Source organism: Haemaphysalis longicornis, unplaced genomic scaffold (genome assembly GCF_048455015.1).
Source record: "Haemaphysalis longicornis isolate Haplotype H1 unplaced genomic scaffold, Haemaphysalis longicornis Haplotype H1 scaffold_7, whole genome shotgun sequence".
In the NCBI taxonomy this organism is placed as follows: domain Eukaryota; kingdom Metazoa; phylum Arthropoda; class Arachnida; order Ixodida; family Ixodidae; genus Haemaphysalis; species Haemaphysalis longicornis.
The window spans coordinates 29569583-29596681 of record NW_027526422.1 but is presented as its reverse complement, the minus strand read 5'-3'; the positions used below and the strand labels follow the sequence as shown (position 1 = coordinate 29596681).

General features: G+C 45.7%; 1 protein-coding gene across 1 annotated transcript; it reads left to right on the top strand.

Annotated features, from left to right (window-relative positions):
- Positions 1-1089: 1089 nt before the first annotated feature.
- Positions 1090-25784, top strand: LOC144145011 (dehydrogenase/reductase SDR family member 7-like). Its single transcript, XM_077676512.1, has 8 exons — positions 1090-1520; positions 3056-3205; positions 7190-7296; positions 7411-7606; positions 9420-9466; positions 11730-11852; positions 16865-17031; positions 25397-25784. Exons 1-8 carry the CDS (start codon positions 1391-1393, stop codon positions 25455-25457), a joined length of 981 nt encoding a protein of 326 aa, XP_077532638.1. The 5' UTR covers positions 1090-1390; the 3' UTR covers positions 25458-25784.
- Positions 25785-27099: the final 1315 nt, after the last annotated feature.

The following is a 27099-nucleotide window of genomic DNA, read 5'->3' as shown; positions in this document are numbered from 1 at the left end:
TGCATTATTCTACAGATTTTGCTTTTCGAATTTATAGTTTTGGGAATTTTGCGAAGTGGGAACATCGCCCCTCAAAGCTGCCTATTCCTGGCCAATCCCCCCAAGTGCGTATGTGCCAGGAGTAAAGGAACAACGACAAGAACTTTTGTACTACGCTGTAATGTGTGGAGATATACACGCTATGTGCGAACGCCACCGTTTCTCGGAATAACGAATTTGTTAATTTGCTATCAAATAATCGACATCGCCACAGACTATACGGACCAATTCCAACAAACACGCCATAGCGAGAGCCTTGCCAATAAAAAGCGAACACTGCCAACCACTTCTTTAAAGGAAGTGAGATGATGGAGACATGAAATAACGGAATTCGGGGGAAAATGTGGACTCGAGCAGCGCAGGAGAGGAGAGGATCAGTTGGAGGTCAATGGGAGAGGGCTTCGCTCTCCAGTGAACCTGAGTTGGATGATGATGATGATGATCTGCCGGCAGAATAATCACATGGTCTGGGCCACCCATTGCATAGAGTTAATGGGAAGGAACAAGGAAGTTTTATACAACCTCCTTGGGAAGGAACCGCCGGCAACTTTTCTCCTGGGCTAATCTGCCGGCAGCCGGCAAAATAGTCACTGCCTTCTTTAAAAGCACGAAAATGCCTCCCTTCACAGATTCAGTGCTGATAACAAACACAAAAAGTACATGATCGAGCCTTCATTTATTCACACACGTGACGTACAACGGATCCGATCTCTAACATCTAGAACAAAAAAGAAAACCGGCGCACAAGCTGTCATATAAATAAATGGGCAAGGCCGAGTCCACCGCTTTTCACTCGTCTAAGCAAACTGGTGCAAACAGTGCAACCATGGTGCAACAGTGCAGTACCTGCACAACGTGCGACAGTTTAGAGGCAAAGAACAAATTGCAGGCGGTGAACCCAACAAATGTAGACAAGTGCGCGCACTTCTGCGTCTGTTCTCGCAGAAGCGGTTCACTTGCCCGGTAAAACCGTACCGCAACGATTCTGTTGTTTGTAACTGCCGCCGGCCAAGCAACGTGGATCGCGCAAAGACGGGAGGGACCATAGCCAACGCCAGCCGAAGCTGGGAAAAATGAGGAAACATGCCCGCTGAACTGTGATCAAATACTGTTAGCACACAGATACCGCAGGTGCGGTTATGACAGACGCCAGTGGTTTGAGTGGAAGCATTGAACCCCTGTTCGCATGCAGCGTCCGGTGTCGGGTATTGTGACGGCATCGGCGTGGCGCGTACGGTTGATTTAGAACGTTAGTTTTCCAGAGGCGGTCTTGCGTCCCACCTGTTGCTCGCGCGGCTTACGTGACCTACCTTCGTCCCTGGCTGCTATTTCCTAAACCTTTCGTTTCGAGATGTCGTGTTGCCTGTTATCGTGGCTGCTTTACTTGGGAATACCATCTCTCATCGCCTTCGCTGCGTGGCTTAAACTCGCCGACGCCGATTTGACTCTGCTGTGGAAATCCAAGTTCGGCCGTTCTATCGGTAAGTAAACACGAATAATTCTGCATGATTGCGTCATAGAAGATGACAGAGATCTCGGGGAGGGAAATCCGGTGTAAAATCAGAAAACAGAATAAGAAAAGTACTACATACCCGCCTCTGTCAAGTATTGTCCGTTTATTTTTAATCCCTTTTTCCCAGTCAAGCTTTCTCTCCAGACATGTGAACAGCTTATGCGAGAAGGTATTTCCCTGTCTTACTCCATTTCGGATCGGGAATTTATCGCTTTGCTTGTGAAGTGTTATCCTGCCCGTGCATTCCTATATATGTTTTCTAGAAGTCATGTAGGTCCCTTCTATAGTCTATTCTGCGGATTTTTCTATCACTTGATTGACGACATGGATGTGAACTATGAATGAGTACCCTTTCCTAAACCCATCCTGTTCTCTGGGTTGTTGGGAATCCAGGCTGCCACGTATGCGGCTAACTACAACTTTGATAAACAGCTTGTAAACAACTGGGAGGTTTGCAGACGACATAGTCTTGCCGAGTGAGACTGCAGAACACCTACAAAAAAATGCTTGAAGAACTACAATAAGAAAGCACGGCCGTGGGGATAAAAATAAATAGGAATAAATCTACAGTAATGAGGAATAGGCATGCGCGAAACGTCCTCTTCACTTCAGGAAACGAAACGCGAGAAGGCGTAAAAAAAAAAAAAAAAAACTACCTCGGACAGGTGGTTAGTGCTGACCCAAATTACCAGGCTGCATTTAGGTATGGGTTGGGGAGCACTCAGCAAGCACTCCCAAATAATGCAAAGTAAGCCACCTCTTTCACTTGAAAGGAAAATTTACAACCAGTGCATACCGCCAGTGATGGCATACAGAGCTGAAAATTGGTGCCTTACAAACTAGAATGCAAACTTAGGTCAGCTCAACGGGCCATGGAACGAATAATGTTAGGAGTAACACTCAAGGACAGGAAATGAGCTACCTGGATCATAGAGCAAACTATAGTAGAAGATATCATCGTTCAAACAAAGAAAAAAGGAATTGACTTGGGCTGGCCGTGTAGCGAGACGAACCGACAACCAGTGGACAATTAAGGTAACAGAGTGGATATCAAGAGTTGGGTCTAGAAGAAGGGAAGGCCATTAACCAGATAGAAAGATGAAAGAAAGAAATTCAAGGGTAACCTGTGGACTCGAGCCGCGCAGGACAGGAGTGGTTGGAGGTCAGTGGGAAGGGCTGTAGTGGACCTGAGTAGGCTGTTGATGATAATATGCTGATTTCAAAATATATACAGTCGTATGTTGCATTTGGTATTTGTCTTAATTGTCGTAAATTAATTTGTCCTGACATCAATTTTCCTGACTTGTAATAGCTAATGCGCGCACTTTACCTGTTCATTAGAAACATTTTTGGAAACCAAACTAGCTGTTGGGACCGACCTTTGGCTTTTGTCGGCAAGATTTTGTTGCCAGCTGTCGTGGCGCATTTCTGTGTATGGTGCAGACCAAAAAGTAGTGTGTGAGGAGTCGCAGCCTGATGCTAGTTTCTGTGTACAACTCGCAGGAACCTTAAAAGGGAAGGTGGTATGGATCACCGGTGCGTCAAGTGGGATTGGCGAAGGCATTGCATACGAGCTGGCAAAAGTAGGCGCCCATCTCGTTCTTTCCGGCACCAATGAGGAAAACCTGGAGCTCGTCAAGAACAATTGCCTTGGTAAGCAATTTTTAACAGACTTTCTTAGCACTTTTTTTTTATCTCTTTCCTTTTGCGTGTGTCATTTTTTACTCTGGGCTGTACCATCTCTTCTTGAAACTCGGTGTCTCTGCAAGATTTGACAGTTTTCAATGCGAAGTTGCATTGTAAAGTTGTAAGCAGCAAAAATTTGCCAGGTTGCCTCTCGCATGGCAGTGACATGCGTGATCAACTATTGTAAGAGGCTCATTGGGACCCTGGGTGTTCTGGCCAGTCTCAAGCAAAGATACTAAATGATGAACCTTTCTGTTGGGAAGTGCATTCATTCGTAATAGGCTTGCCAGATTAGTGGTGCATAACAGTTGTGTCAGTGATCAAACAGTGACATACCCCATTTTAGTTATGTGTGGTTAGTCATGTACGTAATGCATTACAAGGAACGAGTTTCTTCTACCTAGTTGCTGTTTTAGTAACGAGTAATGTATTTAGTTACTTTTATTATAAAAGGAATGGGTAACGTATTTAGATCAAGTAACAAGTAACGGTATCTCGTTACTTCTGAGTAGTAATGTGTACAACACTGTTTAAATGGCCTTATTTTTATTCTAACCTGTGGACACATTGCGTTGATGTTTGCCTTGAAAGCAGCAGCGCCGTTTTCTACATTCTGGTGGTTTGGCCCGTCATTTCATATGTGAATGATGCCACGCTCATCACGGCCTCTTGTCGTAGCATTCGATTTACGCAAGTGTTGGCGCACTGCCCGAGATACCAACAGCTGAGATTTGCATAAGTCGAGTACGGGCGCCCACACAAAGAAGGCATGTGGCTGAGGTCATATCAAAGGCCAAGGCAAACGGATAGTTTAGGAGGCACAGATGAAAAGGCATTAGTTGTTGATATTGAAGCCGGCCAATCAAATTGCAGATAATACAAACGGCAGGAAGGAACCGACGCATTCAGCACGGGCCATGATTTCTGGCCGAGGAAGCGGGGAAACGTAACCGATGAAAACTTCGAGAGGCAGCTACTGATAAAGTGCAGCAACAACTATAAAGAAAACAATGAACCATGAAACAAAACATTTGTGCGTTTGGTCGTCAAAGTAACATAAAAAGTAACTCCTTACCTTTAGGGTAACTCACGTGTTCCTTTTGGGAATCGGTAACGAGCGACGTATTTAGTAGCTGCTTTTTGAGCCAGTAAGGAGTAATGGTATTTAGTTACCGTTGTGGGTAATGTGTACATGTCTGTATGTGGTCTTGCACATGCCTGAGGACGTTGAACTCTTCAGGAGGAAAGGGTGAAAACGATAAAAAAAATGCATCTCTGATGGGAGTAAATGTAGATGAAGCTGTGTATTAGTACATAGAAACACCAAAGGAAAAGAAGAAAATATTGGCAGTGCATTGTTTCGCATGGGTCCAGTGTAGTCAAGTGCAGAAATACATTGTTCCTCATTTTCCACCCTTAGTATATTCTCATTTATACAATGCATTGTGCAGGGTGCTGCAAACGAATGTGTGATGCACCTCTCTTTTATAACCTTCGTTTTTACCAACAAATCAAGCTGAGTGGAGCACAAAAACACAAGCAATCAACACAAAATAAGCATGTGTACAAATAAATCATGGTGGCTACTAATTACAGAAGGATTGACATTTGGGCGAGTTGGTTTTGGTTGAACATCTTCGAACAACAGCGTAAAAACGCAGACATTTTCTTTCATTTACTTCCCCTAGTGTTGGTGTTTTTGCGCTGTTGTTCGAAGAGGCTACTGATTAGTTTGTCGTGGGGCCGGTTCTAGAATCCCCGCTGTGGCTGACAGGTTTGACAACACCACTTTGTGAGGTGAATGGGAATGGCCACTTGCCAGTTTGAACCTCGGACACAGAGCTTATCTGCTACGAAATTATAAGCAAGTATTATGAGTTCTAGATGTAATATACGAAAGGCCAGTAGCCTATCGAATTCTCCTGTGTGAAGGAGCTGGTGAGAAAGCACACCAATTTTGTCATCTAAAGGAATGACTAGTTTTTCAGCTCATGGTGCCTAGATACTGTAAGTAGCTAATCAAAAGTGAGTTTGGTTCTTCTTGGCTTCTAAATTAATGCAGCAAGAGCATTACTCCCTTGTACGCTGTGTGACTGTAATGTCACAGTTTTTGTTTTTGAAGACGATAGTTTTTCTTGGGCTAGTCAACCCTTTCCGGTTCGAACCTTTTACCCACTTTCCGTCTGTCCTTGTCTGAAACTATTTTGCCAGTTTCTGGCACCGCGAAGAAAAACACAAATTGTGGGAGAAAAACTCGGAGGATAGTTATTATTATTTTTTTTTTTTTGCATTCTGCAAGCAACAACTCCTTTACCAATATTTGAGCAGCGTGTGAAGCCACTTGAAGCATTTTCCTGGGTGCTTCAAGCACCTGCTGGGCCAAGATTGTTACTGCAGGTTTGGCAAAAAAAAACAGTTTCCCTTCTGCATCATTTTTTTATCGCTACAAACGGCACAATCCTTGCTGCTTCGACTTGGGAGCTTGTATATGAAATGGCTCCTCCCAGCTAGCCTTTCCTCGCACTCCATATATGCAGACGGGCCCCATTTTTTGGCTTGGGATCCTGGGTGCATGACAGTGAAGGGAAAATGAGTGAAATCAGGCACATTATCTGTGTGCACCCTCTAGTGCGCAGCATTTGGTCGTGCACTGTTCCCTCGTGTGTCAAAACAGGTGCTGTCTCCACCGCCGTCGTGGTCTTCGTCACTCGCTTCTTTTGAGTCACTGTCATCACTATCTCATGGTGGCACATAATTTTCTTCCTCACTAAAGTCACCATTGCTTTCGCTTAATGCACCACCGTAAAACGCATGTAGTGCGAAAGCAGCCATGCTTCTCAGTGAAGAGCGCGTAAGTGAGAGCGCTCTGGGATCCAAAAGGCCCATGCTGAACATTGTGGTGCACGCTACCGCAAAAAAGTAAACATCAACAAACAAAGTTTGTTTCAACAAACAACTTTCATGTTTGTGTAATGAACAAGTTTGCTTCAACAAACGAAGGCATGTGTGTGACTCCGTTACCTTTGCGACTGTTTTGTGTGTGTGATGCGCCTGAAGGGTTCACATTGTCAAGGTTTTGTGTTCCCGTTTCATTAAAACTCCGTTGATAGTGAGCGCTCGTCCTGTGCAGTTCTTTCCTTCGTCTTATGTTATTTTTCGCTTATTTTCCATTGCGTTTCACTTATCCCTCAAGAGATGGCGCATCATACATACAAACTAGTTCTCAAGAGATGGTGCATCATGTAAAGAATGCAAGCGCATCGCAGTGAAACAAACTGCAAAATATAACCTTGGACAGCCTTGTCTGGCAGTGCTTGGCCGCAGTCCGCTATGACTGCGTTGCCCAACAACGAACAACACACACACACACGCACACACTAGGCATGTTTCAGTAAACATCAATGCACGACTGGTGCTCACAGTGTTTCCTTTAATTGAAATGATGTGGGCTTGATATTTGCAACACAAATAAAAATATGTGTTGAAAACAGTATTTTGACCCAGAAATACAAAAAGAGCTACTGCAAGCCTGGACCTCGTGGCTGTGTTCCAAGTTGAACAGTAATAAAAGGTTTCAGTGGATGGCACGAGCACTGGAATGCGGGAAAATTGAATTGACTTTAGCAAACCTGCTTTGTGTTATCGTGGGAGGATCGAAAGGGAGAGAAAAACATGATAGGTGGGCAGGCAAGACAAGAGAAGCATGTACGTACGTAAATGAGGTGGCAGAAGACTATTGGCTTTGCACGACATTTGCAGCCAAGTAAGCAGATACGTGGCCAATTTTTTTCTGTTATTCCACTGTATACTATCACTGTTAAAAATAGTTCTCGTTTGGATGCCAAACCTTGCAGTTTTTAAAAGTTTAAACTTGTTGCCTAGTTATCGAAGTGTTGACTTTATACTCTGCATTTCTCTTGCGCCATTGCTGAAGCTTGTGCCTCCTTTTAGGTTTTGGCAGAGACAAAGGGACGGAAGTGCTTGTTCTCCCATTCAACATTTGTGACTTCTCGTCTCACGGTGAGCAGCTGCAGAAGGTGCTGGAACACTACGGCAAGGTTTGTATTATTCTGTGGCCCGTGTTTTAGCCTACCTGACAGCCTTGGTGTTTCAGAATAGCCGAGGGCGGGGTTCGGCTACAACGTTTACTCGGTTGTGCTCATTTTTGGCAGCTGGACATCTTAGTGAACAATGCCGGGCGTAGCCAGCGTGCCGCCTTTGAGGATATCCCGATCGAAATCGACAAGGAGATGTTTGACTGCAATGTCTTTGGTGCCGTGTCTCTCACGCGGCACGTGGTGAAGCACTTCAAGGAAGCGGGTCAACGGGGCCACATTGCGGTCACTGGCAGCACAGCGGGAAAGCTGGGTAAGCTCCCCTGCCTCTGCTGCCTTGCTTTCTGCTACTGCCGTGTCTGAAAAGGTTATGCCTGTCTCATTAACAGCTGTGCTTGCAGCAGCACTATAACAAAAGGTAGGGAGTGGAGCGGCTGCAGGGGTGGAAATCTGAGTTTTGTCCATTTCATGTCCATTTCAAGATGTCCATTTGGAGCGAGCCCTGATTATCCGAGGGCAGACGACACAAATGTGATGCAAGAAAAGAAGTAGGAGCGTTGGTTTCTGTTGTCCAGTGGAGGTACATCACGTCTTGAAAAAAAAAAAATGCAAAAAGGACACTTGTTAAATGGACATGACTCGGAATTTCACCCCAGGACCCAGCTTATGTGGAGTGTTGCTTTCGAGATTGCCAACACACTTTTGCAAATTTTCTGCTGCCCTCGTAAAAAAAAAAAAATTGAATGGCAGTCTTTTGTGGATGTTGGCAACAGTGCACTGATTTTAACTGCTCTACCAGGAGTTTATAAAAGCGTAGTGAACTATATACTAGGTTAGGGAAGTTGATGTGCTATTGCACTATATTTGGCTCGCAGCACGCGCGTGGCAGCTGGACCTGCTCTTCACACGGCGTTGGCATTGTGCAGCGAGTCACTTGGGAACTAAAAAAAAAGGATGGGGTGTGAGCTTTTTTCAGTAATCACTAACACCCCCTGTGGGTTCCACTCCCTTTGACCAACTGAATTCCCAACGCCCCAATGTGGCCGATGTCGTGCTGGGACGAGTAACTTTGTACAGCGGATCAAGAATTGCGACACATGCTTGCTTGCATGTGTCTGTTTTAAGTTTCCACAATTCTTCCTGCTATACAATCCCTCATTTCTCACTCTATTGCATTACTGATGGCCCACTGCTCAGGTGGTGGTAGCATAGGTTCACTTCAAGGAGTGAAAACACCTGACGGCCGATCAACAGTTCTGTGCGTGATTATAGGGAAAAAACCACCACACATCATCACAATTTTTGAGCCGCTGCACAATGGTGCGCTGAAATTAACTATACGGGTGCATTAGAGTGTTGCGCATTTGGGAAGTCACAGGGAGTAGAACTTATAGGGCTGCTGATGATGGTTATCAAGAGAGTTGGACCTCCTCTCTCTCCAGTTGTCGCCTTTCTCACTTTGCTATGCTACAGTTGTCCAGGGAGCAGCTCCAGCCACTGCTTGCGTGCAAGTAAAATTGAGTGCCATAGCACATCATGTAGATGTTAAGCAGGGTGCATGCTTGGGTACAGCGTACAAAAAGAAATTATAAGCTTTTGTGGGAGGATTTTTGTTTCGTTCTCATAATTGGCAAGGCCAAATACAGTAAAACCTCGTTAGAAGAGGCACTGTTACAAGGGACACATAGTTATAAGAGACATTTGAATGGAGGCGGTTTGTTTGGTTTTTCTGTTTGCCATGTTGGCAACGTTGCGTGCAAGAGACCTTGGTTACAAGAGACGTATTTCTTGGGTCCCTTGAGTGTCTCTTGTAACGAGGTTTTACTGTATAGTGGATGCAAAGAAAAGTAACTGGGTGCGCAAAACTATAGCTGATGCAAATAAAAATTGTCTGGTTGTTTTGTTGGGTGTACTCCCAACAGTGTACTGACAGCATGCTGTTTTGCAATATGTCTTTTTATAGTTGCTGGAGATATCATTCGCTGTACATCTTGTTGCGTCTTATATGCTTGCAAATTTGACACGTTATGACATAGAAATACTAATTTCGGTGTTTTCTTTGCTTTTAAGTGGTTTGCCTAAAAGGGAAAAGTTGTGTGCTGCAAAACTCATCATTTTTTTTCTAGGTGCCCCTTTCTCTGCTACTTACACTGGTGCCAAGCACGCACTGCAGGTGAGTGATGAGGGGTAACTTCGACATTATTCCTTACTTTGCTCCAATGCCGTAATATCCTAGAACCGCGTTGATATGTTTTTTAAGCAACTTCGTAAAAACGTTACAGCTGATAACGCTTGCAGCAGTACCCAGTACTGATACATGAAGTAACTGTGACGCAAAATGCATTTAAGGGCTCGCTTTGAGGGCATTCGGGTCGAAATCAGCTAACTAAATCTCGTAACCACTAACATGGGCATACATGTAATGGTGAACAAGTCCTTTTTCCGAGGGGTTTTTGCTGTGAACTGGCGACCCCATCCGAAATTTTTTTCAAGTGGCGCTTAAGCAAGGCTTTGTATTCCTTTCGGTGAAACTCCTCCCTCCGGATAGCCGATAACGCCCTACAACCCTTCCACGAACCATGTTAAAATTCTACCTGTGCATAGTTGGTATAGGTGGAATGTGTGACAATAACATTTCTTTTTTTTTCATTCACTGACTCTGTCTAGGCCTTCCTCCCTTCCTTCATGGCCAAAACCTTGCCCACTGACAAAAATTTTGCAATTACTTGTCTCGCCCATCTACTTGTCGCCTTCAATGTCCTGATCAGTGCTGGCACTGAGTGCAATGTTCTCTGCAGTTTCAAGGCCACAATGTCATTATTGTAAATAATGTTCAAACGTTCCGCCAAATAGCCAGGTGCTTCTGTCCTGATTGATTGATTCTGCAACAGTAAATAAGAGCACGAAAGACTGACATGCACTTAGCACAAGCTGTGGCTGGGTTTGTGGGTTTATTTGCAACTTTGGCCGAACAGTACGCTCGCTGACATGGATATGTGGTTTTGTGTCTTTTCCCTGGAGTGCCACTTGATGCCGAAGCGTGGTTTGCCCCACACTAATCATGTGACGTGTATTCACAGTAAGATCTGAGCCAAAGCATCCTCAAGCTCTTGCACTTCTGCAGCCTTCTTCAGCAGGCTTCTTCAGCATGGCACTGTGTACGTGCTCACACTTACTCTGAACATTGAAAAGCCACATTTGCCAAAGCAGCACGGCCCAGTGCGAGTACAAACAGTGCGCTGTCACAGTTATTTAACGTCGCAAGTAGGGATCTAATACGCGGGCCCTTATGGGAAGAAGAAGGAAGTAACTTCATTTCCGCAAGCAACCCCTATCCCGGAGCTCCCGAAGCAGTTGGCAGGGCCATTTCGTGCGTTCAGCCAGCCTTCGCTGTACTTCTACGCTGGAGTCACTCAGCCTCCGTTCCCATGAAGTGGGCGTAGGGTTGGATAAGGGGGAATATTGGGGGTCTATGTACACATCTGGGAAAAATGATTAATGCTGGGTTAGTCCCCACAGTTCGAGCACTCGGGTGTTCCCTCTAATTGCTGAATCAGTGTGTGAGGTGTACAGTGGGCAGTGTGTGAAACAATAACCATAACAATACTTTTAACCCAGGAGGGCTGGGGTGTACCGGAAAGGCCAAAGGCCCATGCCGAGGGGCCCAGAGCACACTGGCCTGCTGGGCATGGAAACGAGGGGAGGAGGGAGGGGAGAAAGGCATTGTGCTGCTGAGCACGAGGTTGTGGGTTCTATTCCCGGCTGCGGCAGCCGCTTTTCTAATGGAGGTGAAAAGCAAAAGTGCCCGTGTGTACGAGATTTCGCCGCACATTAAGGATCCCGAGGTGGTCAAAATTCATCCGTAGCCCTCCACTACAGCGCGCCTCATCTCCTTCGTTTCATCGCATTAAACCCTACCACCAATCATCATCATCAACAACAACAAAAAAACAGCTTCATTGCAAAGTTATTATTTTTTCCAAGTTTCTTTCTGCTCCGTACCGTGTTCTCCCTCTCCTTCCCGTTTTTTTTTTTTTTTTTTCCCCCCAGAAATAAGAGGGTGCTTTCAAAAAAGCTAAAGCCTGCATATGCCACTTCCCTGTACTGTTAATACTGCTTACTTTGACCTAGCAAGACCACTAAAATATGATCTAATTGAATTAAAAATGAAATAAATGGAGTAAAAATTGCACAGTATTATGTATTAAGGGACCTCTAATCTTGGTTGAAACAAGTGGTAAGATTGAGTGAACCGAGGTAGAATTTGTAAGAGTTGACCGTATATACGTGCATGAATGCATGCGTGCCTAGATGGAGTTGTCAGTAGAAAAATTAAAGTACTTCTCCCAAGAGCTGTACTGATACTGAAGGCAGTGTGAGCTTGGATATGTTTCTAGATATGTTTGTATATGCCTGTGCGTTGTGTGTGCTTTCAGGGCTATTTCGAGTGCTTGCGGCTGGAAGGGGTGCTTCTCGGAGGTCTGGATGTGACCATCACCTGCCCTGGACCTGTTTTCTCGCGCATCCGTGAGCGTGCCTTCACGGCAACACCGGGCCAGGTGAGAAGATTTTCCTAGCACTCGTAAAGCTCTTAAAACCGCCATAAAGCGTAAGTGCTAAGTCAGTGCATTTCTTTGGTTCACATTGTGCACATGTGCATATCCAGAATGTTCACGCAATCTTTTTCTCTGCCCTGTGTTGCTTCCTTGACATTCTGTTGGCACAGTTTTAATTATGTGCCTTGTCAATTAACTGTCGTCTCTATGCCGATGCTGTTATGCAGTGTGGGTGAATGGAGGTAGTTGACTGAGCATGTCAGAAAGAGGCATTTAAGGTTTGCGGAATAAATCAGTGAAGACGCAACATAAAGCATTCAGCAGTTGTTATCACTTGTTTTTGGATACTAAGAAGGCCAGCAGTTCTCAAGTTTGCCAATAAAGTAAATGCTAATACTGCTTAGCGGGGCACACCTGGTGGGGTAACTACAGTTAAACTACAACTATTTATGAAATCAAGTGTTGGACGGAAGCCCATCTGGTCGGGGAAATGCATGACACAAATTAAAAATTGACACCGACCACGAGTGTTTATAAACACCTGTTTTATGAACACTGATTTATAAACACTCGTTTTATAAACACTCATTTACACTCATTTCATTTTATAAACACTTGTCAGTTTTTAACCCTTTGAGGGTCAAATTTTTTTCGCCAAATGCGACCCCCCAGGGTCGATTTTTTTTGTTGCTGATTTAAATTCTTCGGGTGAATTTATTTAGAGAAAAAATTATCGCAATTTTTTTAGGGTGACCATAAAGTGACAAAAAAATCGTTTGTGTTGTTACATATATATGGTTTATTCATGAGTAACACAAGAAAAATTCTAAATAAAAACGAGAGAGTAGCAAGCCGGCACCTTTTGAGGGAATCAAAATCAGATAGACATCAGTTTCGCGGGTGCAAAAAGCGGGAAGCGCCCGGAGGACGATACCGAAACCAGCCGCTGCGTGCACGGCCGGATGCGGGAGCGATAGACGGCGCACCGCTCATAAAATACAAAAATAAGGGGGAGAAAGAGCCTCATCAGTTTTGCAGGCAACCTTGGTCTGTGGCAGGCGCAAGAAGCGAGAGGCGCCAGGGCGCCCGGTGGGCGATACCCAGTGCGCCCCCTTGTTAGCGGATACGCATGCGATAGCCAGCGCGCCGCTGAAGTCAATCATAAAAAAATAAAAAGAAGAGGCATCGGTGCAAGAAAAAAATTTGACGTATTTCTGAAGTGTGGTAGCACATGCCAAGCAAGAGAAGTTGGCGAAAAAGGCGCGCTTTTTAAAGATACAAGCAATGCCATACATGTACATCATTGACCATTTTGAAAGTGTTTGCTGATGCCGTACATGTATGGCCATGACCCTCAAAGGGTTAATTTGTGTCATACAACTATTTATGCTTTAGTCTAGGCTTTCATGGTCTAAACCAGTGTTTCTCAAATGAGAGTTTGCGAGAGCCTTTCAGGGGTTGCAAACTCTCATTTGAGAGTTTGCGACCCTCCCTGAAACTCTCCAACCCCACGGCTCTCTCGTTCCTCGTTTTTGCCAAACTTTGCTGACAATGCAAGAAGGTGGCTTCGCTGCATGACTTGAATGTTCACTTATTCCATGTGGCACAAATTTTAACATTGGATTTTTGCACGACCACCATCTATGCTGAAAAACGAGACACGCAAAAGGCAGCGTATAGGTGTTTGGATAACTTTTAGCTGCAAGAGCAAATTCTTCCACAATATGTCTCTCTTCAGCATAAAAGTAAAACACAAAAGGCAAGCATTTGATAAGTATGTTGATGACTTGGGCTGAAAGTGGAAATTTTGGCATTGCGACAGGGATGAACATAAATCACTGATTATTGGCATGCTGTCTACATAATTTTTGAAGTTGACAGAATGAATGGCTAGGGGGCTATCTGCATGCATGGTATGGCTCCTTGGGGTGTCATTTGTGATCAGTTGGGTGTTAATGGAAGCGCAGCTCACAGCTGTAGGCACAGAAACGTCAAGGGGGCCCAGAATAATTTCATTCCTTCTGGGTTGTTGCTGGGTAGTTTCAGTTTCATTTTATTAGGGATTCCAAAAAGGTAGTACAGTGATAATATTATACAGAAGAGGATCCCAAGGTTCAAAACAGTAGCGATTTTGTGAAACAGATTAAAGCTCTGAAATGCTTTGTATGTAGAAAGTGTTTGTTGCTATTGGCCTCGAGGACATACCGTGGCGCCACCTACAAGTGACGTCACTTGCAGGACGCCGAATCGTGTTGTCGCCTGCTACAACACATTTCCCATGCGTATGCGGAAGCGTGTTTTTTGTTGTGGCCAGCGTCTCGCCTGCTCCTTGTGGATTTGATGCAAACTACCAAAAAAGTTGTCTGTAAACCAAATAATTCAGGCAAGCAATCAGCGACTCGCTTGTTCCCGGCGACACCGTGACGTTTAGGTAGTTGCTACCATCGCGACCCACAGCTCTTACATACGCAGCCAGCTAACGCCAAGGACGATGCAACTGATGCCGAAAAAAGTACGCTGTAAATTCATTATGAAATACTTGTGTACTTGTGACGGGACATGTGTGTGCAAGCAAAGACCTTGTAACAGCGACGGAAACGTGTCGCTCACTTATGATCTCACCGCGCGAACTGCTCGTATTGCCTGGTAAATGAATGACTACGTGAGAACGGTGATCAGATTGCTTCGCCGCACATGCTTGAAAGTATTGTTATGGTCTGCAGTTTGGCTTAATCAGTGCCTATTTCCCCTACGATGTTTTTATAGTCATGCCCAGATTTGATTAACGATCACTGCCGTAGCCTGTACTCTGCACGGCTGATGTTTACTTTTCACGACTTGTCCGCAATGTATGAACGGTATGAACGCGAGTTTTTAACGCCTTCGAGCGGGTTCGGACAAGGCTATATTTGGTTTTCATTAGGTGCTCGGCGTGGTAATTTATAATTGCAGCGTGTTTTGTATGTTTACAGTAAGCCGGCATTTCTCAAGCATCAGCTTCGAAACTCACGACTGCTCACAGAAGGCGAGGCTGCGTACGAGGCGAAACACGTCATTAATGATTTTGGGTAATGGAGATATTTAGAATAGGAGAGCCAAGCGTTGGGTGCCCCCAAGAAGTTAGAGAAAACCAAACGCAACACGCGCGTGCGCGACGGGAGGGCCTTCGCCAACAGCTCGCAGCCGGCTTAGGATGCACGTAATCGGATGTTGGGAACTTTAGGCTTGGCGTCGCAGCAGATATTTTATCGCCGTTAGAGTTGCGAGTGACAGTCCCTAACAGAACGTTTCACCGCGCTGGGAACTCTGTAGGTGCGGTGATTTCCATTGAAGCGATCGATGATCAAGATACCTGCACGGCCTCGGCCGATTCTTGGGTGCAAGCATAGCCATCCTTCGGCCGCTCGCCGCACCGTGCGTGAACGGGCCGGCGCTGCCGGGACCGACCTCCGCGGCCGGTTGGCGTAAATCGCGGCAGATATTTGAGCATCGCTTTGAAAACCACAGCTGATGACACTACCTATCAGAATTTTTCATCACACTAACATCCACTTTCACCAATCTGGAACTTCTTTTCCATGACTTGTGTGATTTTAAAAAGCGGCGACAAGTTGTTGCTGCCCGCGACCTTCGTCGGTTCGAGCCGCACCGTCGGCTGTGTGGGCAGGCACGGCGGGTGCGTGTGCTTCTGCGAGCAGTTAACGCTTCACGATTTCCTGCTTTATACATTTGTTGCAAACAAGGGAAATCTAGAAACTTCACTCGGCGATCGTCGTAGTCCACATTGTTGATCGGGGAAACAAGCCGCTGCTTACACTTTGGTCGCATGCATAATACACCACCACGCTCATGGTGTTTACAGATAATCTACCACAGCTGATACGGTTATACAGTCACCATTAGGTCAAACTGCGCTTGACGCACTGAGAATTAACTTCAAACGAAGGAAATTAACACAAAAATACTTTTAGAACGCGCTTCCCAAGCGAAGTGTCACGCACTGCAGCAAGATAGGAACGGTGATCCTACAAGTGACGTCAAAACAATCGCAGCGCAGGCCTCTCCAGTGGTGGGCCTCGCGGCCAATAATAATTGCTTTGTCGGAGCAGTGAATACTTGCAAAGCTGGCAGAGGAAGGTGTAAGTGCCAATTCTAGTCTCCCACTTGTCACTGGTACCTGACAAGCGCTGCTGTCTTTGTACTCAAGATTCCCACTTCTTTGTTTCCAAGTTTATGCGCCATCTTGACGGCTCATTCACACGTGCTCTCATCACATTTGATTTTTTTTTGTTCCTCAAGAAGGCAGCACAACTGGCTAGCTATGCACAGCTTTTCTGTTTAGTTATTTCAGTGCAAACAGCAAGTGTTGGGGCCTCTCAAAATGCATGTTTTCTGAAAAAGATTTATAGGGTTTTGTTGAAAGTGAAAGAAGCAAGTGCGAGTTGAAGCGGGGAGGGTGCAAAAACCTGGATTCATGGGTGGACACTGGGAACAGGGGAACTGTTTACAGTGCTGATTATTGTCATGCTGTCTACATAATTTTGGAGGTTGACAGAATGAACGGCAATGAGGCTGTCTTGCATGCATGGTATGGCTTTTTGGGGTGTCATTTGTGATCAGTTTGGTGTTGATGGAAATGCAACTGATAGCTGTAGGGATGGAAACGTCAAGCGGGCACAGAATGTCTTTATTCGTTCTGGAATGTTGCTGGGCATTGCTGGACACCGGCATGAGCTGACCTTTGAAGCCAGGCCTGGTCAGAGCTCTCTTCGAAAGCGCATCAAAAGAATGTAATGGATTAGGCAGGTGTAGTGGGGCTGTGGTTGCAGCCCCTTACCACATAAAAGAGGGTCCCGGGGTTTCTCTTTGTGTAGTTGTGGGTAGGTGAGTTAAAAGGAGTTCAGGAAAACCGTCTTTGGATCTCGTGCGCTGTCACATTTAAAGCTGCATTTGGACTAACAGCAGTGCCGCAAAAATTCTTTTTTTGCTCTCTCTCTCTCTCTGACTACCTGTAGCTGCACAACGTGAGAGACACGCCCAACTTGAAGCTCATGGCCACTGAGCGCTGTGCGTACCTCTCTGCGGTTGCCATTGCCAATAAGTTGGACGAGGCGTGGATGTCACTGAACCCCATCTTGCTCATCATGTACTTTGCCCAGTACACCCCCAGCGTATTTAGAAAGTAAGTTCTTCCTCTTCACCCAACTCGATTCCTAGTGTGACCGCACTGGACACGAGGCGAGAACATTAGCTACACAACCTGTTTACGTGTTGTGGCGAAGGGTTTTTATGGTTCGTACTCTCTGAACAAAGGAGAAGCGTGCAGCGATGAAGGAGAAGGTGTGACAAAGCAACTGAGACACTATGTTTTTGTTGGAAAGTAAGAAGTACCATGCATGTATTGTCGTCCTTGTTTTTGTTATAAGTGCAAGAACTAACATTCCTGGAATTGCAGTTCACTTTATGCGGGCTAATGAGCTGTTGATTCTCAATCTCTGGCACCAAGGTGCAAAAAAACGGTGGTGTTATGGGACAGGAACAACGCTATCTGTGATACGTTACAACAGGGGTCAGAAACCTTTTGAGGTGGAGGGCCGATCTGCATGAAGCTGACACAGCAAGGGCCGGACGCAAATCGGGGTGAAGAGAAAGGGAGGGGGGGGGGGGGAGTGAGGGGAGTTTTTCTTGGATGGGCGCAAAGTAAGGAAGTGAAGACAATATCTGGCAAAGCGTGAAGACGGCGGCAATGCCGACTGGAAGTGATCTTGCTTTGTTCCTTTTTAAACCCATCTGAGGTTAAAAGTGCTATATCAGCCTTCAAATAGAAAGTGATGAGGGGAGGGGGTTTCTGACGTTTCGAGGGCCACATAATACTTCCCCATGGGCCGCATGTGGCCCACGGGCCGCAGGTTTCCAACGCCTGCATTACAAGGACAATTTCAGCTGTAATTGTAGAGTCCTCTGTTTTCAGGCCAGCCATAATAATGAGCAGTGCAATCCATTTACAAACTACATAAAAAATGGCACTCAAGGCCACTAGGTGGGCCATGTTGCTCGTAAGCAGTAAAGTGGATGAGTGCAAAAAAACGGAAGGAATTGTGCAGTTCAGGTTTTTCATGACTTTGTGATGAAACACAATAGGGACTATTGTGAGCAAGTTAAACATGACAGCCAAACTGATTTGTGGCAGAAGTGTAAAGTTCAGCCACATGAAAACGCACAAGCGTCTTAGATACTCCTAACATAGGTTCCACTGTCTTGTAGATTGTCTCATAGTTAAAAATGTTGCATTGCTGACCAGAGGTTGAAATCGAAGGTTTGACCAAATTTTGTCTGGTCGGATAGTAGATTGATAGTTATAAATGTAGTTCTCTGAATTGGCATGTTTATGAAAGAGTGTCTATTTGCTTTCTGTGGCAACACCAGGGAACGTTCAACCTGTTACAGCCTTCTCGAAGAGGAAAGTGTGTTTTTAAGTTTTCTTTTTTGGGGAGGGGGGGGAGAATGTTTGGCTGGAGATGCGCTATCCCAGCTACTCGCGGTCACCACCGGGCAGAAAGCATGCCTTTGAGGGTGCCACTTTTCTTTTAGCAAAAATAAAGGCTACGGTAACAAAATAAGCCACTGTTAAAAACTTAAAAATGTGGCTTTCTGTTGTAAAAGGCTGACTGTTCCCTAGTGTTGGTGCAGAGTGTGAACAGGCACTCTTTTATAAGCACGCTAAGTCAGAGAAGGAGCTGCATTAACATAGTGCACGGCATGGAGATGTGCTCGAATGCATGAGCTCAGCGGTTACAGCTTTAGCATGAACGGAATAATGGAACACGTTGTTCTGCAGTGTTATTCTCCTGCTTGTAGAGTATTGTTTGCCCAATTTTAAAGAAAACCGAGAGCGGTCTTTTTTGTTTTTATTTATAAATTTACGCATTTTGGAAAAACCACAGCAGTTAGTCTTTTTTCTTCTATATTTTGAGATTTCTTTGATAAGCCATATTTAACAGAAGTATTTAGAAGTGCCTGGGCAGTAGTACAACATAGATCTCTGACATGTTGGTCACTAGTGCAGATACAAAGATAGGGCTACAAAGGGAGCAACAATCTAGCACCTGGTCCAATTTTACGATTTCTAAAAAAAAAAAAAAAGTTTTGTGTACTGCAGAATACAAGGTTTGCTTTGTGCTCACTGTTATTTTATTCTGGTGTATTGTTTGGCTTAAGAAAAATTTTAATCGTTACTCTTGCACGATGGCATGTGGAAAGCCACAAAGCCAAAACAAAAAAAAAATACGGCAGGCGCCGGAAACAGAACGTCATTCATAACACGTTTACCTTCTTTTTTTCTTGCAAAGTATGCATGGAGTTCACTTTTGGGCTATTGCCTGTCTTGTGCATAACTCGTAATAATATAAAGAAAAATGCAAAAACCGCGTGTTTACACATGTTCGATTTGTCATGGAATCAGCCTTTAGCATAAAGTAGCTTCAGTGTGGTTGTGGCATTCACAAAGTAAAGTTTTGTTCTTAAGTGAATGTACATAATACAGCTTTGGAACTCCTTAACAAATGATAGTTCAGCATGGTACGTTATGCTGAGGAGTCCGATATTGTCGTCTTGGATGCAGGACCTCGTAACTTCCAAATTGTCCTGTGACAGTGGTCTTTCCCGTCACTGACGACCATATTTCTGGCCTAACAACCGACCCCGCCACCGTCGCCGCCCCTGGGCACATTCCCGCTTCTCCCTCTGCAGCGGGCTTTACGCGGAAGAACGACCCCAATCTTTCTCCTACATAGGCAGCCAAGCTTCGAGAACTTTTGTAGTCTTACAATGACATCTTTGACTTTGATGGCTGCCCTTTGGGCTAGACTTCTACTGTGACGCACCACATAAACACTGGCACGCCAGTCCCATTCGTAGGCGTCCGTACTGGGTTCTACAGACGGAATGTGGGATAATAGAGAGTGAGGTGAACAAGATGCCCGACAGGAACATTGTCGAACTGTCTTGTATCCCATGCATCCCCCGTCGTGTTATTCCGAAAGAAAGACGGGTCGTGGCGGTTCTGCGTAGACTGCCGCCATCTAAATAACAACGAAAGAGGATGCTTACCTACTTCCTCGCATCGACGGCGCCCTCGACTGCTTCCACAGTGCCAGATATTTCTCCTCCATTGACCCCCTACTGGCAAATTCCTGTGGACCCCAAGGACAGGGAGAAGACCACGTTTATAACTCATGATGGGCTGTTCCAGTTCAAAGTCATGCCTTCTGGGCTTTGCAATGCCCCCACAACATTTGAAAGGGCGATGGACTCACTCCTGAATGGTCTTGAGTGGTTGATTTGTTTGTGTTATCTCGATGACGTCATTGAGTTTTCGCCCACCTTTGACACGCACATTTGTCAACTTTCAGCTGTTTTTGGAGTTTTTCGGCATGCTAAGCTTTAGCTTAATTCCGCCAAGTATCAGTTTGGTCCGCGGTTGTGCAGCCTGACCCTGGAAATATTTGCGTTAAGAACTTCCCAGTCCCAAACACACAGCTTTGTAGGTTTTGCTCCTGCCTTTGTTGCTTCGTTCATAACTTTGCCAACATCGCCCGTCCCCTCACAGACCTTCCCAAAGTGACGCCATGTTTGCCTGGGGCTCCGAACAAGCTCACGCATTTTTGACGCTCATCACGCATCTGACAAATGCCTCAATTCTGGCTCAGTTTGGTCCGCCTGCTCCTACTGGAGTCTGCACTGATGCGAGTGGCCATGGTATAGGCATTGTTTTGGCCTAACAACAATGCGTCCACAGCGAAGTGATTGCGTATGCCAGTCACCTGGTGACCCAAGCATAGCGCAAGTACTCCATTGTGGAGCAACCGTTTTGGCTGTTACCAAGTTTAGACCCTACCTATATGAATGTCTGTTCACCCTTCTTACTGACCGCCACGCTGTATGCTGGCTGTCGTGGTTGAAAGACCCCATGGGTCGACTTGGCCGCTGGGTACTACATCTTGAGGAGTTCTCTTTTACCGTCATCTATCGGTCTGGTCGCCTGCAGTCTGTTGTTTGCCTGTTTGTTTGTCTGTCTGTTTGTCGCGTTACCTCGTCGACCCCCAGGAATGTGCAAACGATGACCCTGACCAGTGCGTGCTTGCCGTCTCAGACCTTACCAACATACAACACGAACAGCGCTGGGACGCTTCTTTGCATTTGATAATTGACAGCATTCTTTCTGGACCAGGGAACCCACCCACGCGTGGTTTCCTGCTTTGAAATGGCGATTTGTACCACCTCAATTTCCATCCCGATAGGCTTGGAAAAGTTGTAGTTGTTTTGGGACATCTTCACTCGGATATACCACACCAACTTCATGACTCACCACTGGCTGGTCATCTCGGCGTGGCCTGCACCTACGGCCGCATTGACCGACGTTTCTACTGGCTCCACCTTTGCAGATTTGTCCAATGCTACGTTGATTACTAGAGGATATCTATAATGGGTCTACAGCTACCATCATCCTCCATAAGGAGAGCAGTAAAATACCTATAAGGAAGGGTGTCAGACAAGGAGACACAATCTCTCCAATGTTATTCACAGCATGCTTACAAGAAGTATTCAGAACGTTGGATTGGGAACAGGTGGGAGTAAGGGTTAATGGAAAATACCTCAGTAACCTCAGATTTGCTGATGACGTTGCCTTGCTAAGTAACTCGGGGGACGAATTGCAAAGCATGCTTTCCGCACTGGACGAACAGAGTAGAACCGTGGGCCTGAAAATTAATATGCAGAAAACTAAAGTAATGATCAATAACCTCGGGACAGCACAGCAGTTTGAGATAGATGGCGAGGCAGTGGAAGTGGTAAGCGAATATATATACTTAGGCCAAGTTGTGACCCCAGATCCCAACCATGAGGCAGAGATAATTAGAAGGATCAGAATGGGGTGGGGTGCATATGGCAGACATTATCAGATAATGAATAGCAGCCTACCATTGTCGTTGAAGAAGAAAGTGTATGACAGCTGCATCTTACCGGTACTCACCTACGGGGCAGAAACTTGGAGGCTCACTAAGAGGGTTCAACTTAAATTGAGAACGACTCAGCGGGCAATGGAGCGGAAAATGATAGATGTAACATTAAGGGACAAGAAGAGAGCGGAGTGGGTGAGGGAGCAAACTGGTGTTAAAGACATATTAGTAGAAATTAAGAAGAAGAAATGGACTTGGGCAGGGCATGTAATGCGAAGGCAAGATAACCGCTGGTCATTAAGGGTAACAGAGTGGATCCCTAGAGAAGGCAAGCGCTGCAGGGGGCGGCAGAAAGTTAGATGGGCAGATGAGATCAAGAAGTTTGCGGGGATAAATTGGTCACAGTTGGCACAGGACCGAGGTAATTGGAGAATAATGGGAGAGGCCTTTGCCCTGCAGTGGGCGTAGACAGGCTGGTGATGATGATGATGATGACGTTGATTCCTGTGACTGCTTCCAATGTAGAAAAATTCCTGCCGTGCTCCAAGCAGGCCCCTTACAATCAATAGATGTTCCTGCTGACCCGTTCTTTGAACCAGGTTGGATCTCCTGGGTCCTTTTCCCTTGTCCATATCCGGAAATAAGTGGATTGCCGTCGCGACTGACTATGCGACTCGCTACGCCATCACTCGTGCACTTCTAACCAGCTGCGCCACGGACGTCGCTGACCTCTTGTTGAAAGACATGCATTTCCTAGTCAGTACAGCCAGCCGTCACCTGAGCTTGCTTATGGGGGTTATATCACAGCATAAACGTACCTAAAGCATACAAAACCACCCAAACTTAAATAAATAACAGCAAAAACGAACCTGAAATGGTTGAAAACCACGTTGTTGAAAACCACGGTTGAAATGGTTGAAAACCACGATTCTACAGAAATAGCCAAAACCGACCTAAAAGGGAAAACCTGCAAAAACGTACAAGAAGCAGTAGCTGAATCTGACTAAAAGGCAACGAAAATACTCGAAATCCCGTTTATAAGGCATAAAGATGTCATAAATAGATTATATGCGTGATAACAAATGTTAATATCCAGATATGACAAACCCTTGAAAACGAAAAAAAAAAAGTGCTAACGGGATTTGAGCCCGCATTAGGCTGTTCGCTTCGCAGGAACGGAACTACTACACTACGAGACCAAGCGGTTCTGAGCGATTAAATTGAGGGCCACAAGTACGTGGACATAGCTTCAAACATGCCCCTAGATGGCGCCATGTGTCGCTTGGCTGGGCTAACTAGGAAAATCATATAGGTACGCCATACTACATCATGGTGCTCCCTGCCAGCTCAACTGACTGCGGTCACTGCTTCTTGACTAAGGCCGTTGAGGACATCCTTCACTCCTGCTCCATTCAACACCAACTGACTACGGCCTACCACCCACAAACCAATGGCCTTACCGAGCAATTCAACAAAACGCCCACTGATATGCTTTCCATGTGTGTTTCCGCCGATTATCGCGATTGGGACGTTACTCTGCCATACTTCACCTCTCGCCATGACACTGCTGGTTACCCTCCATTTTATCTTCTATTCGGCCGACAGCCCCCCTTGCCTTTGGACGCTATTCTACCTGCCACAAGTATACCGATGTCCGAGTATGCTTGTGACCCCCTAGCTCAAGCCGATCTGGCCTGCCGACTTTCTCGTGCCAAGCTCTCCGCTTCACAGGTGGCGCAGAAGAATCGCTATGACCAGAGCCATCGCATGGAGATCTTTTCGCCGGGTTCCTTAGTCCTCGTCTGGTTTCCTTTCTGTCATGTTGGCCTGTCTGAAAAGCTTCTGCCGCGGTGCGCCAGCCCATACCGCATAGTCCGCCGAGTTGCCCCTGTCACGTTTGAAGTTGCTCCACTTGACCCCTCTACCTCGGCTTCTACCCCGCACAATGACCTTGTCGATGTCAACTGTACGAAGCTCTACAAGTAAAGTACCCACTAGCTCCCAGCAGTGACCAAGTCGCTCGCCAGTAAGCACCAGAACAGCGCCTCTCCAGCCTGGGGGGTCATGTCACAGGGCAACTTGGAAGTTACGGGGGGTTGCATCCGAGACGACACCAGACGAGAAAGTGCGTAGAAAAACTGGCACGAATGACAGCTGGAAAAACAGGAAGAGGACGACGATTCCTGCTCCAGCTTGCGAGCAACGCAATTTGGACTCTCTCTCTCTCTCTCTCTGTTTGTGCGTCGCTACCACCAATGTAAATGTACTGTAATAATACTGTATATCTACAGTTGAACATTATCCTACCATGTAACAAAATTTTCATTATAATCAGAGTAAAAAAAAGGGGAGAGTTTTATTAAAATCTGAACTAACTTTTCTTGCGAATCTCGCTAAGCAGTTGTGGAACCTTGGTTAGGTGGCTGTTGTAGTACCCCACAGTAACGTATTGCCGTGAACCATGTACGGGTTTGTTTATTTATTGTTTGTTTTTAATGCCCGGCCGTGCCCGGCTCTGTTATCTGTGTCCCATGCGACGCGCGTGTTCCATTCTTTATTTTTATGCCGCACGGGCTATCTCATTCAGATAAGCAGAGTGTTTCGCCCTAACGCCGCTAGCCCAGAATAATCTTCTGTGATCTACAATGTTCTGGATGCGAATCGACGGTTCCAGAAACTCTCGCGCCGAAAGATAAAAGCCTGCACAGCAGACGCCGCGGCATTCGATTCTGCGACGCTCGCCGACGCACGTACGTCACTTTGTTGACCGCTGCTTCGCCGCCTCTGTATTCTTTTCAGTTGTTAGGGGAGCACAAGTTCACTCCAATAAACTTGTTTCTTTTCTAAACAACTGCGTCGTCCTTGGCTTCGTGGCAATATTGTTATCTGGCTTGTGATCTGAACAAAGTGAAATACAGCTGTAGCACCTAGTGTCACGTGACACGGTTGCATGGAACTTCTGAGCTCTGTGCTAGTACTCTGTTGGATTCAGTTGAGGGGGGAGAGGGAGGGAGGGATATAAACAAATGCTATACACATATAAATTGCAGTTAAGAAATCATGCGCAGAGGTGTGAAAAATATCATTTGTGGCCCTTGAACATGTTAAAAATTCTTTAGCACCTCATACACACAAAGCACTGGCTGTTATAAATGTTACTGAGCACCTGCATGTATGGAGAAAGTTTAAGAATGAGAGCTAGCCTGCGCTTGTAACTGAGCGGGAGTAGAGGTGGAGTGGCAGTGTGGAGTTGCGTGCTAAGCGCTGAAACAGAATGCAGAGGTGGCAGATCATGTGATGGCAAAATTCCGCTGCAGGACTGCCGGTCCAATTTACTGCCAGTCAACTGTTTTCAGTGGACCGTTGTATTAACTGGGATGCATGTTAGCTGGCATTCTGTAATCGAAGCTTTTAATACACTGGTTCTACAAAGAGTTTTCCGCTACCATGCTGATTCTTTGTAATAACTGGATTTTGAATATCCAGATTTTTACTGCATCAGGCAGAAAGCCTGGTATTGAAGCAGTCGTGTTAATGTACAAGCTCAAATGAAGACAAATCATTGCTTTGCTTCCCTTTTTTTCTTTACAGTTACATTGTAAAGCTGCTGTTTACGAAAGAAAGAGTGATGAAAATGAGGGAGGGCAACTGAAGGTGTTCAGCCCGAAGTGTGATGGAGCCGTAGTCTGAGCAGCTGTGATTTTCTTCGTCATTGTTTATGGCGCCACAATCCCCACCGATGCCAACGATGTGTATCCAAGTTCCAGGTGCCTTCTAGTTGTGATGGGCTTCACTGAGTGGTCACTTGCTTCGCTGAGTGGTCACTTGCACTTGCACTTGGACAGTGGTCACTTGCACTGTTTGCGTATCCAATGCAGTGGAGTTAGGGTTGTGGTACAACAGGTGTGGCCCTGGTGGCCCCCCTTTTTTTAAGCAGGCAGCTAAAACAGGTAGAAATTTAAAAGTTGTCTTTCTGGAATAATAAAAAAAAAAAACTTTATCCCTGGCTTTCGTGTCCTTGCTTCAAAACTAGACTTAGGGATATCTGAGATTGAGCTTTAAGCCAACAGGTGGGAAGGGGCATGGGTCACCTAGTGGTCACAGCAGTGCATTGCTGAGGCATTTTAAGTATTGCTGAGAAAGTGTGGCAAGCGTTTATTTAATACTTATTCTCACTCAAGGGAGAGCCACAGGCCCCCTTCCACTAGTTGTGCAGTTGCTGCACTCTTTTTCAAGCTTCAAGTGCTGTTGGGACCCTTCCGTATGTCAAAAATTGCAGCATAATATGAAAGTAATGGTTGGTTGTGCTATGCAGAGAAAAAGATACCAAGGGAAATACAGGGAAGCAGAATTACTTTTCCATGTTGTTATTGTGTTCCTGTGCTGGTAATGCATCCGCTTTTTTTCTTGCATGCTGAGAACAAAATCTAATTAATGCATGAGCAATTGATGGGGAATCTCGGCAAAATCTTCGCGTTACTCCACAAAGCCGCATCGATCTGTCCCCAGAGTTATCAAAAGAACACAAAATGACTGTGGAGAGAGCTGCCGTCGAGAAAGGAAAGAGTTGCCTTGGTGAAGGTGCCGACATTGCCAGGATGACGCCAAGTCGAAGGGCAGTGCGCTGCCAGCCTCTGCACTGCTTGACAAGTGCCGCCACTGCAACCACCGCTTGCACCCATTGTAGGATGGTGCGTGGCCGGTGCAGGGTAAGCTGGAGTAATGGCATGCATATCGCGCCGAGCGTCAAGTTCGCGCGTGAAAGGGATGAGATAAAATGGACCTTCGAAGTATCTTTGTGTGGCGGTGTAACAGGCCATTTAAAGCTCTGCATTATCAATTTTCCAGCCAGCAGTATGCAGATCACTAAGGAAGTAAAGCGTTTATCAGTTGCCCTGTTCTAGCAGCATGCACTACCTTTAGTTTTGTGAGTAGAGCCCAATTATAAGCATTAAGTGTATCTCTCCCGCCATGGTGCCATGTTTCTGCTAAAAGAATGGTCTAGCAGAAAAATGCAAAAAACAGCAGCAGTACATCAACTGTCCTTGGCATTAGCTGTGCCTTCTAAGGATTCAAGTGCCCTTTAGAAGCGGAACAAATAGGACACAAGCACTCGTGCTATTATTGTGTATTCTCTTCTTTTTGTCTTTTCTTTGTGCTTATGTGCAGCAGCCTTCCCTATTACCTATATTAACTTTAGAAACTTTTGTTTTGCCCTTATATTGACAATGGGATTTTGTATAAGTGTACCAGTTGCACACACATGTGCAGCTTAGAACTCCCGTGAAGCGAAG